The sequence below is a fragment of the Pieris brassicae genome, chromosome 9, assembly GCF_905147105.1.
Source record: "Pieris brassicae chromosome 9, ilPieBrab1.1, whole genome shotgun sequence".
Taxonomy (NCBI): domain Eukaryota; kingdom Metazoa; phylum Arthropoda; class Insecta; order Lepidoptera; family Pieridae; genus Pieris; species Pieris brassicae.
The window spans coordinates 3,860,479-3,873,865 of NC_059673.1; the positions used below are offsets into that span (position 1 = coordinate 3,860,479).

The 13,387-nt window shown below is 33.0% G+C and overlaps 1 protein-coding gene across 3 annotated transcripts; it reads right to left on the reverse strand.

Annotated features, from left to right (window-relative positions):
• Positions 1–775: 775 nt before the first annotated feature.
• On the reverse strand, positions 776–10,090 carry LOC123714153 (epidermal retinol dehydrogenase 2-like). Of its 3 annotated transcripts, none has more exons than XM_045668320.1 (7): positions 10,035–10,090; positions 6,099–6,234; positions 5,274–5,425; positions 3,984–4,161; positions 2,941–3,126; positions 1,784–1,966; positions 776–990 (listed from the first exon to the last, which is right to left on the reverse strand). In XM_045668320.1, coding segments are annotated over exons 1-7 (918 nt in total). In that variant the 5' UTR covers positions 10,037–10,090; the 3' UTR covers positions 776–909. The 3 variants fall into 3 exon arrangements, with proteins under 3 accessions (XP_045524276.1, XP_045524275.1, XP_045524277.1); XM_045668319.1 differs by lacking the exon at positions 10,035–10,090 and adding an exon at positions 7,404–7,445; XM_045668321.1 differs by lacking the exon at positions 10,035–10,090 and having other exon boundaries at positions 5,274–5,441; positions 6,099–6,237.
• Positions 10,091–13,387: the final 3,297 nt, after the last annotated feature.

Consider the following 13,387-nt stretch of genomic DNA (forward strand, 5'->3'; position numbering starts at 1 on the left):
ATCTGTTTTTTTGCATATTGAGGGTGGTTATGGTTAAGGATTGCAAATGAAAAAATAATAATCAATCGCGTCAGATTTTCTAAGCGGATGTTAAGTGAACAGTGAGCAGTGGCTTCAGCGACTTTCATCCTTGAGGTCGTAGGTTCGATCCCCGGCTGTGCACCAACGGATTTTCTTTCTATGTGCGCATTTAACATTAGCTCGAACGGTGAAGGAAAACATCGTGACAAAACTGCCTTGCCTTAGACCCAAAGAGTCGACGGCGTGTGTCAGGCACAGAAGGCTGATCTCCTACTTCACTATTCGATTAACAAAATAATCATGAAACAGAAAGAGTTTGTAGCGCCACTGATTTATTTTTTTATGTTAAGTGAACCTAAAAAAGCTCTCACCTCTCACTCTCACCATCTGACGATTTGGATCCCCTGTATATTAATCTGCCACGCTGTAGTAAATCCCGAAATCCCCTCTTGGGCTCCCCTACTATAACGACAGCTTACGATTAAGCTTTAATGTATTACAATTAAATAAAAGTAGGTTTAAGAAAATCAATAAATACTTAGTATTGTCTTTTGTTAAAATAGCTTTTACACATTAAGCGTCACCGTGACCACGCACGCTGAAAAGCACGCGAAACGTCGGTTTTTTTTTTAGAATTATAGCTATAATCCGTTCAAAAAGTGTTTTTCTCAATAAATACTTACATATAATTGTATAACATTTTGTATCTTTGATTAAGTATTTACGTAAGCAAAATATTATAGAGTCGTTTTGATTCAAATTTTTATTTTTCTCGCTTCACATAATTCTTAAGAGTATTGAAATTTGTAAGAATATTTATTATTAATAAATAACATTATAAAAACTGTATCATTAACAATTATTTGTACAAAAAGATATTAAAATAAATCAGTCGTCGGCATCAACCCCTGCATCGAAGAATTCTGACCACAGACAGGCTGCTTGGAATGGCAGAAGACGGAATAGGTACTGGAAGAAAATAATTTTATTGAATTAAAATGAGTTTGGAATCAATTTACGATGGTCATATTGACACGAATTAAGACAGTCCAAACACTTTTTGACACAAGTTGCTTTAATGCGTTTCTCTCAGGTTGTGAGCACCAGAAGGGCTGTGACATTTCGGTATGTTTTCCAAATCACGGCTCCATCTTAAAACAGCTCCAATTTTCAACAGCTTCAAGTTAATTAATGATTTTTGAAATGAATGAAAGAAGGTAAAGATTTTTGTCTATAACGTAACCTAACCTAACGGTACCCGTTGAGAACTGAGACAATATCATTTACATCATGCATATAATATTTATTTATTATTTATTAACACTTCGTTACATTACAATAAAAAAATGAACATAATTAAATCAAAAGGAGGGCAACTGGCGGCCTTATCGAGCGATCTCTTCCAGGAAACATTAGTGGTTAATAAAAATAATATTATGAGTTGTTAAAAAATTTAGGGGTCCTACGCCATGCACTTCCTTAATATAACTTGGGGTACTACATACAAATCGTCAAGAAGGATTGAAAAAAAAATATAGCTGTTTTAAAGTAGAGCCGTGATTCGACAAATTTACCGAAATTTCTATGTGAATATTTGACCAGACTTTTCTAAATGTGGATTCTCCCCTGATGCGTTCAGTTATAAATTTATCCATGTAAATAGGGATTTATTTGTTCAATATCACGCTTATTTTACGTTAATGTATGGTATAGATGACTATACAAAGCTCATGATAATAATTATGAAATGATAATATCTTACCCTATTAACATAATGGAGATCTTGCGGTATCGTAATCTCAATCTGGTCTCTTCTCATTGCATTGATGATGGTGTCAGCAGCCTCACCCGGCTCCACTACCTTGAACAACTTCTCAAAGCGAATTCGTGGCTTTTTGCAAAGTCCCGTATTAACTATGGTCGGGCAAACAGTTGTTAACTTAATCTGTGGACATAAACATTGTGACGATATACGATGTGACGAGAAAAATAGGCACGTAACACGATAATATTATTTACACTAAAATATATATTCTCTTATGAGAAATTTGTTTAGTGTGTTTTGGGTTTTGATAGATTAAAAAATTTAAATCCTTTATTTTATTTTTACAGTAACTAAATTATATATTATTATCTCTTGGTTCGTAGGGTTCAAGTGCAAAGACGCCATTTAAAGAGTTAAGTTGGCGCCTGCTACATAGTACCGGTGACCTCAGAGCTGGTGCTTACCTCGCTCAAGGAATAAATATCGCAATACAGCAAGGAAATGTTACCAGCATTTATTAATTTTTATTATTACTATGTATGTTTAGAAAATTCTTAATACTGAATTTAATTATTATGTTTTAGTTTTGGTTGTATATATTATATTTGTATAAACTAAAAAACCGTTAAAAAAAGTATAAATATACAATTTGAATAATTTTAAAAATATCTGTGAAAATGGCAATTACATCATTAGAGGATGTAGATCACAAAAATAAAAAGCTATCCTTTTGTACGTTCACATATACAGGGTGTCCCAAAAGTCGACGTCAAGTCGCAATTTTCTCATAGGTAATGCCACACCAGGTATCAAAAAAAAAAATAATAATAAGTCATGTATTTTTGAAATTATGGATATTTTTTGTTATTCCAGAAAATGCACACCATGTGACAGTTTTTTCATTCCTGTTGTTACAAATATTTACTTTTTGCCAATTTTTTTTCTCTTACGTCATCCCGAATAGTGTTTTATGTAACCTATGATCCAATCCAATGAGTATAAAATACGCCCTGACCACGTTTACTGATGTCACAAGGTCATGTTAAATAATTTGCGATTAAAGTAGCTTGAATGTCGAATACATGGACGATATACGAGATGGAGTGTTATCGAACACGTTTGAACATTAGATGTTGCCAGGTTTAGTCACTTACCCCGCTAAGATCCCTTTTATCAGCTCGCAGCTCCATAGCTAATGCATCCATAATTCCCCTCACAGCATACTTAGATCCACAATACGGCACCAAATTTCGGATTCCCATGATTCCAGCCATCGAAGACATGGAGATTATATGCCCGTGATTCCGTTGAATCATTGATGGTAGGAATGCTTGAATCATCTACAATATATATATTAACTTTAGATCTGTCGGTTTATTATCACCATTAGTGGCCGCGGGGCGGCCGCGTGTTTAGAACTACAAAGGCTGTTAATGCTGTTAAAGCCATAATTCGTCGAAACCCCATTAGGAAGCAAAAAGTCTTATTGCGAGAAATGAAGATTCCCGCTAGGACTCTGTCGCGTATTATAAAACAAGACGTGAAACTCTGTCCCTAACGTCGATATACAAGACATGCCCTAAATCAATCTTTAAAATTAAAGACAGTGCATCAATCAAAACGCCTTCTGTCACAATACGCAAGTGAAAAGCACAGAAATATCCTCTTTACCGATGAAAAAATTTTCACGATTGAAGATCACCACAATAAGCAAATTGATAAAGTGGACGCTCACAGATTCCAACCAAGGACAAAGGTATAACTTGTTGATCATCCTGCGTCAGTAATGGTTTGGTGGGGATAAGGTAGTCACAAAACTACATTTTTATGAAAAAGGAGTGTAAAACTTCAGCTGAAGTGTAGGTATCATGATACAGTCATGGATCATGTTGTGAAACCTCTCAGCAATACACTATTTAAAAATATACTGTATACTTTCCAGCAAGATTCTGCACCTGGTCACTAGGCACGAACTAAGGTAGGCTTGAAACCAACGTTCCGGACTTTATAAGAGCTATTGGCTCTACTACCGAATCTAGCCCAGACCTCAACCCTAGACTTCTAATTATGGTCAGTTTTAGAAAACATGGCCTTAAAAAGCCGATAACGCACTGAGAACCTTCTGGCGTTGAGAGTGTTTATGGGCGACGGCATCACTTAACATCAGATGAGCATCCTGCTTTAAAAAAACACATACCCATATATACCCATTAATATTTAGATCATTCATCAGGCGAATTTCCGTTTCAGTCTGCTCAAGCACTGGCTTGCAGGGCATTATACCAGCGTTGTTCACCAGTATCGTGACGTCACCGACTTCTTTGCGAACCTTCGCGGCCAACTCCATGACAGCTGCACGGTCTGTGACGTCACATCTATGAAAAGTTACAGTTTATGTTCTTAAATATAGAGAATATTTGGAATTAAAAATTCTCAAATGAAAAATTAGAAACTAGACTACCAATGTTAATTTAATGCAAATAAGTTAAAACTGTATCTGTTTCATGATTATTTGTAAATCAAATAGGCTAGTAGGTGAACAGCCTGATGTGCCTGACACACGCCATCGATGGTTTTGGGTCTAAGGCAAGCCGGTTTCCTCACGATGTTTTCCTTCACCGTTTGAGCTAATGTTAAATGCGCACATAGAAAGAAAATCCATTGGTGCACAGCTTGGGATCGAACCTACGACCTCACAGACGAGAGTCGCACGCTGTAGCCACTAGGCCAACACTGCTCCGATTGCCATTCGATTTACAAATGATCATGAAACAGATACAGAAATCTGAGGCCCAGACCTAAAAAAGGTTGTAGCGCGATTGATTTTTTTAAAGTTAAAAAACTTTAGTCTTCTGTGCGTATCTTGGAATTAAACTCTCCTAAAAGCTGGACCGATTGTGATGAAATATTTGTTTGTGTTCAAGTTGACTCGAGAATGGTTTAGATAAAGAATTATATTATATTTTTACGTGTGCACAGACAACGTCTGTCGGTGCTGTTAGTATTTAAGTAAAATTCTTTGACAATTGTAAACTAGTTTAATCGATTCTTGAAATAAATTGACGTTTCGAAGGCGTTTAAGCATTGTTCAGCTTTTTTTTAGTTTCCATTAAAAGGTTATGCATGTTATGAAATGAAATAAAAATGCTCTTTACTATTACGATTATTTAAACAACATTTTGTTACTTATGATACATAATTTTATATCTTATAAGTTATAAGTGGGAACCGCATTCGCAGGTAGTATTTACGTTACATTTTTCACTTACACACGCCACCTGGAGCTAGTATTTACGTTAAAATTTATTTAAACGCTTTGATCGTGAGAATCCTGAGAGATATGAACTATAAGCCGTTTTATAAGATAAATGTTGTGAGTCTTAGATAGTCTTAGATAAGTGAAGGAGTTTGCATTAAGATTATCTATCAAGTTTTTCAAGAATGTATTCCAAAGGGAGGACTTTAGAAGTGGTACGTAATTACTCACTCATATTTATACGAATTCCCCTTCTCCTGCTTTATCATTAGCATTGTTTCCTGGTTGCCTTTGGGATTAATATCGACACAGACAATCGTCGCCCCAAGTCGTGCGAACCGCAGCGCCATTTCACGCCCCATTCCATGGCCAGCACCACTTATCTTTGAATAGAGAAATCTATAATCTTAATTAATGCAATAATAACGATAAAAATCGATTTGAAGTATAATAAACTTTTACAACTTTGAACGAGAAATAGCTTTGATGGGAATACTTCTACAAGACTTTTTCTTTTGCCACCTAGCGAACTGTGAAATCGACTCCCGGTTGAGGTCTTCCTTGGATTTCCCTCAAAGGCCGTCAACGCACTTTTAATTTGTAGTTAGCCACGATAATTGGATCATCCAGTTCCGTTAGGACATGTCGGGGCCTCCTACGGGCCAGTTCCAATACCGCGCGTGATTCAGCTGGCAGCGCCACACAGCATTGGCTTATAAAATTTATATTAACTAGTAGGTGCCACTGCGAACTTAGTTTCTACTTTTTTAGAAGCTCATAACAAGATATGGAACATATTGCTATCATACCACATAGACTGGTCTTTATACTTACAAAAAAATACCAAATTTACTTTATATTTTCCCAATTTTCTCTCCATAAAAACCTTCCTCTGAGTTCTAGGAAATAAAAAAAGGAGTTTCGCACTTAGCAACATATATTGCGATTCCTTATTTATTTATATAGATAGTTTAAATAATACAGCAATTCTGTGACCAGATTTAGAAGTAGAACCTAGACTCTCTCTCGACTCTGAATCTAACTCTTAATACTTACTAGAACGATTTGCCCCTCGACGGACTTGGGTTCAGTTGGCACCACGACCCGGATCATAGCCTTGAAGATTTCGAAAATAGACCGTAACAGTGTCCATAGAAACTCCAAAAATAGATATGTAAATGTATTGACTTCCCTGAAAATAAAATAAATTATTTTATTTATACGTTGAAATATGACATTACTATTTTACACAAACACATCAACTATATTAAAACAAAGAAACTGCAACAAGGAAAAATCAATACAATGTCGGCAAATCAGCAAAAGTAAAAAGTTCTGTTTAGTTTCTAAATGACGCTATTTCACTTTTAACTAACGCAAACTTTAAAACTTAAACCTCATTTTAAGAGCGTAATAGACGAAATTATGCTTAATTCTTTGATAATTTTAGGAAGGTATGTAGTTTATACGATAGAAGAGGTCTTTAGACGTGAAGGGAGTTCCATCAAGGATAGGAACTTGGGATATCGAGTAACAAGAAAAAAAATGTATATAACAAATCATAACTGTATATTCAACATATGTACACATTGTAAAAACGCAATTTATTATTATTATGATAAAAAAAGAAAATGAGATATATTGAAAGAAAACACTTTTTAACCGGATTGAAGCTATTCATATAAATTTATAATTATTTTACATATTTTTTTTCCGACGTTATAAAATTATTCACGTGATATAATTTATTGTTATATAAATACGAAAAAAATATATCAAGAATATAATATTTCCGTTGTCTCATAGACCCTTAAAACATTGTAATAAATAATACGATAAGGATAAACATTTTATTAACCTACATAGTAATAATGGAAATAATAAAAACATCAAGCAAATTTAAAGGGTTTGGTACCAGTGACAGTGTTCCTTTAACACTGGAAGCATTTTCTCGCTATATTGCGATACTTATAGCTTGAGTGAGGAAAGCACCAGCTCTGGGGTCACCAGTACTATCTACCAGGCGCCAACTTAAATCTATAATTAGCGTCTATGAATATGAAACATTTTGTAAAAAATGTTATTGTTTGCTAATTAAATTAATAAAGCCAGTTTAAAACTTCGTTTTTGTGTACCGAAATTTGACGCGCATTAATTTGAAAAAACAAGAACAAATAAAGATCCCTACAGATAAGATTATTTTGTCAAAACAAAAGAAGAAAAGGAAACTGAACTAACATTTTCATATACTGATATACAACGCCATTATGATGACATTAATACGTATTGAATAACATTATCTACACAACTATTACTAGTGGTAAACAATAGTTATTCTACCAAATAAATTTGTCTAATTACCTGCAATTCATATTTACATTTGATGTATGCCTCACACAGCGTTTCAGTAAAGACTGTTAAAAATAGAATGTGTGTCGCACTAATCAGATTTAGCGTTAAGCTTGTAAATATAGAAAAAATTAGATCAAGGTTTTGGGAATTGGAGCACTGGAGTAATAACAAGTCGTAACAGTGGGAGATAAAATAACCTCAGAGGGGTCAAAATTGGATTTATATGTTATCTTAAAATTTATTTACGCAACTTTTTTCTAACAACAACAATTACCAATGTCGTTGTTGTTTTCAAGATTCAATTATATTACTAAAGAACATTATTATATTTATTATCACATTATTAAGTGAGCAATGTCAAAAATAAATATTAACAACTGTTTGTACAATGCAGAGACTATAAATATCATTTTTGATGAATACATTCTCTCTAAGTCTTAAATTCCTTATTGGGATTTTTATGATTGTCCACTGGATGGAATAATCTGTATACTTATCTAACACCGAAAAAGGTTTCGATCGCGTATGTTTTTTGTGCATACAGTGGAGATCAATATGAAAATGTACTTAAAAGAGACTGTTCATTTTAAGAAAATAAGAAATTATTGGAGTGTAAAAACTACGGCAGGCCCAGATATCGCTGGGAATACACCGATGTTAAGTGATACCGAACATTTCCAGAAAGCTCGAAATGCGTTGCCGGTAAATGTAAGTATATAAGAAATAATAGCCTCCTTTTTAACTTACTTCATTTGCAAGCAATTCTCTGTCATAAGTACACTTGCCGGATGTTTTTAAACATTAATGTAAGAGAACCCTATGCAGATTGATTCTGCCTTATAACAAAACAATTGTTCATTTAAATTTAATGACACATGACATGCAATTATAAGAAGCTACAACTACTTTAATCAATGGGAAAATATCATTCAAGTTAACTCCACAGTGTTTAAAATCGAGTTTAATAGTAACAATGACTGTAGGCTATTATATATATTCATTTATTTAGAAATACATTGCTAAAAATATGTATTTTCATGTATATCAGACTTGTCCTAGTGTTAACACTGTTTGGAGTATATTTTTTGTTTTTGGTCGAGGTTTATATATACGATTAAAATATTGATTAAACATTATAAAAACTTCACCTTATTAAATGCAAAGTTATATTCAGACGTAATAGTTAAGGTTTAAAATACATAATCCCGCAAGTTTTATATTATTTTTATATTTTGATCGTGAAAAATATTGGTAATTATAAAATTTCTAGATTGTCTGCATACAATCATACTTATGGAACTCATTTGTACTTAATTAAAGACATTTATTAAATATAGTTACTTATATAATTCCGGCGCCCATTGACGGCCAAGAGGCTTATTTATTTCTCTTAATTCTGTTTTGAAAAGATACTGTGTGACAGTAGCCGTCGTAGATAGGAATATTTTGGCCAATGTTTGTTAAAAAAATATTACTATGCAATAAGTAATGTTATCTAATTTTAATAAAATTGCATACTATATTTAACTACTCGCAAGGTGAAGGTTTGTTAAAGGTTAATAACTATTTATTATTATATATTCAGCGACCAGTTCGACAAACGTGTAATTATAAGGAAGTGTGTTCTTAGATGTATATCTTTCATATGACAAAGCAAAGCTTATATAATCAAGTATATATTCATATAAAATTCAAATTAATTACATATTTTAAATTTAACATTTGATATAACATTTTAATATGGTAGAACGTATGCGCGTCCGGTGATGGAATTGCGAGTATTAGCTTTGAACTTGTAAAGAAATAATTTATAATTCAAAATAGAATCATTGTCATCAATGAAAGTTACATATTAATATAATAGACAATAAATGAGAAATTATTTAACCCGGAGAGATATCAGAAAAAAACCGTCTAATAATACATAGTTCTCTAGTCTCTGTACAGTAGAATTCGGCCATTTAAGGACACAGCTACTATTTCATTACGTTTACGTCCGTGTACGTCCTCTTGCAGTGAATTTGTTTGTATTAGTATCGTTAATAATTCAAAGTTATTTTACATACGTCTTCATTTATGTATTGAATGAATCTACAGCTTTACCATAGACCAACACATACATTTTATACTTGTACGAGCCAATGCATTTTTTCACTGGTGTTCATTAATTAAGGGTTTTAATAACTTTAGTAAGCGTCGCAATTGCCTAAGTCGTCAGAGTTATATCCCGACCGAGGCACTCTCTTCAGCATTTTCATTACATAGCATTCAAGGCATTTCATTAATAAGCATCTAGTACACTCGTATTGTTTGTAAGTGGTTAATGTGAATAAAATTAATATCCTCTATTTATTATGAACTCATCCCAGATTTACTTTCGGTTTGTTTCTCGAATAACATTATCAAAGTAAAAAATTGAGTGTGATAAAGTCACCAAGAACTTATTTTAACATTTTATAATTGTATGAAATTGAACATGTTTTAATTATAAGTAGACTAAAACGATATTTTACTATTATTGAATTATTTTATTGAATTAAAGGCTGTATAGATGTTTTTTTTTTATATTTTACATATATACATTGTTGTCGTAAGAAATTTATTTTAATATTTCATATAAAAAATAAATAATTTACTTACATTACGTCCTCCTCTATAGCTGGCAAGTAACTAACTTATAAGTGATAATGGTTATAATCTATAGACAGTTGACCTACGACAGAAGATTCTGCGCTTTTTAAGTGTATCATTTATCCTTATCTATACGTCATACATGATTAATGCTTTGTTTTTAGTGGCCGTAGTCAGTCCTCCTATTCAATTACTTATCAAAATCGGAGCAATGCAAATAAAAATACGTGTTAAATTGCAAGCCTTTGCTTTGAATATTTTTGTTTAAAATACTGAGTGAACGGCTAAGGTATTTTAAGGCCGATTATACATATATAAATTGATACTAATTTAAATACGTTTTTCTTACGTTCCAAATACAATGTAAGTAGAATTTCCTAGAATAATCTAGTTCTGATTGATAGCGCATAAAAGTCAACTGCATCAATGCATGATTGACCTTTGTAACCGGTATGCGAGGACTTAGTTCTATTTCCGGTATAATAATATAAATCGCCAGACCGGAAGTTTACTTAGAACTTACATTATTATTATTATTGGAAAAACCCAAATTTTAAAATAAGTACTGACCTGCGCTTATAATTTTAACATCATTTCAGGCAACTAGACAGTTAACGTTCACTGTTTATTTTGACTGAATTTAAATATTTTTTTGTAATATACAATTTATACCTTTTCAGACCTTTGAGATGGTAATGTATATGGTGTATAACACGGATTAATTATTAGAACTCAGTACGAAATTAAATACTAGATAAATGTACAACGAAAAATCTTTTTTTTTGCTTTTTAATGTAACGTTTATGAAAAACGTTTTATGAACCATAAATACATTTTTTTTGTCAAATCGTTATTTCAAAATCCAATGCTTTATTTAATTAATTTTTTTCTGGTAGCTCGTAGCGGCTGGCTTGACGTACAACGTACCATATGTGCGTCTAAGTGCGGAAAATGAGTCCATTCCTATATACTAAACTAGAAAGTCCTTCTGAGCTCTAAGTCTCGTCTCTGAAGCTACAGACTGTACGCCAATATTGTCAAGATATTAATAATAATCCAGTGGCGCCACAACCCCATATGAATAGATGTCGCACGCTGAAGCCACTATGCTAACACTGCTTTTGAAGTTCATTTTCTAAACCTTACCATGTTATCGATATCAATTACCTATAATTTAAAAGGGGTTCTGAGGACCGCATTTCGCGTTCTATATTTATTGGTTAGGATTATTATCTTAGTCATATTAGTATAAATTAAAGGTTATTATGAAACGTGCATAAACAATCTTTATCGGACATTATTGTCCTGTAACCTTCAGGAAGGTTAAGTCAACAATCTCTGTAAACTCTAAGCACCTTGATAAGAGGTTTACTACCTGTATAGTAAGAAAGTGGCGTTCTAAATTCAAAATCGACAACATTCCACTAATACCATTGATAAGATATTGGCATTGTTTATTTTGATGCGTATCAAACAAACACTTGAATATAAAAATATCTTTATGTAGAATTTTAAATCTTTATTAGAAAATTCACATTTTTCAGACCGCGGACATGGATTCTCTGTAATTATTACATAGAAGCCAATTCCAAGAGTAGAAGTCAAAGAGAGGTTCATTTAAACGTAGAAATTTGAGTTTATTTTGCGTATGGCCAAAGGATTCTCAAATATAAAACCGATAATGCCATTGTATAATGCACTTGTTAGGAGCCACTTGCAATGTAACTCTATGATCTGGGCCCCACAAGAAAAATCAATCTTTAATGGCGGAGTGTATTCAAAATAAATTTACATGAATACACATACATTTACATTTTACCGAGTAATGTATCCAACTTTGTTTGTCTTGGGTATGGTAGGATTCAACAAGTTAGAGATAAGGATTACTATCATATATTTCATATAATGCGGAAATGTTGGAGAGACTGGGGCTGCCTGTGCCAAATAATCACACTCGGCGTGGTAAGCGATCGCAATTGCTTGACAATTAGAAGCATTTAATGTATATCTATTTTTTTTGACATTCATAAGTGTACATTGTGTATACCTTTATAAATAAATGAACTAGGAACCCTGACACAGGTATTTTTTACTTAAAAGGGTTCCCAAATCTTACCCATTGTAATGCATGTGTACTTAAAATTAATTAACAGATTTTTATTTTATTATTATTTTAAATTATTTTTGACTTCGAGTGCGTACAATTTTACTCAGAGACGGATATATTTAGTTACACACTAGCTGAATTAACAAGAATTACATTATTTATAACTAGTAATAAAAAGCTTTAGGTTTATGTTTTCTTGTTCTGTTTATTGATTTAATTTTTATATTAATAAGTTTTCTATTGTATTAGTATTAAGTGTAAATATTATGGAGTAGGAATAGTGAACAGTTCCTCAAAACTAATGAGAGGATACTCGACCAGGCTAACCAATGGCGGCTAATGTCGAGTTAACTTGTATATATCCTTAGGGGGCAGAACGATTTCGTTCGCGCGTATCACAGTAATCATGGCAGTGTTTGTAACCATAGATTGCACGCCGCTAGAATACCATAAGATATATTAGATATACTGGAGATAATTATTAAACCAAATGAATTTTAAACTCATATTTTTCTATATTTGGGTTTCACATGGAATTAAAAAAGTTCAAATATATTTTACAACAAAACGGTCAAGCTTTTTCGGAGAAGTTTGGTAAATACTGTGATATGAGGATTTATATTCTTAGAATATATTTGCGTGCAGAATAAATAGGGAATACCAAGGTAACACTGAAAATGTTAAGAAAATGAAACACGGCTTAATCTAAGTTACGGCTTAAAGTTGCCAATACTTTTATTGTTCTTCGGAGTAATCTCCGTTCAGGGCTCGTAAAGCGAATACCTGGAATTTTATCTTTAGTTCTTGGGTATAAATGAAAGTCACAGGGCGCCAGGTCAGGGTTTTATGGCGGATGACTCATTATCTCGACACTTGCCATAGTCAAATATTCACCAGTCCATACGAAGGTGTTTGTCGTAGTCGGTTAAAGTATGGGGAATCCATCTGGTACAAAGCTCCCTGATGCTTAAATGTTCGTGTAATATTTTTTGAACTTGACTCATACCAATGCCTAGGCTTGCCCGTATTTGTACCGTATCATTTATTTTCTTCTATCATGCGTCGCCCAGCACTGATGTTGTCTTCAGTAGTCGCTGTTAAAGGACGTCCCTCACGCGCATCATCATTGAGATTGCTACGTCCACGCTTAAACTCGTGAAAACAATTGTATATAGTGGCACGAGATGGGGCTTTATTAAGAAATGCTAATCGCAGCTTATCATAGCTTTGTTGTTGAGTAAGCCCAAAACGAAAG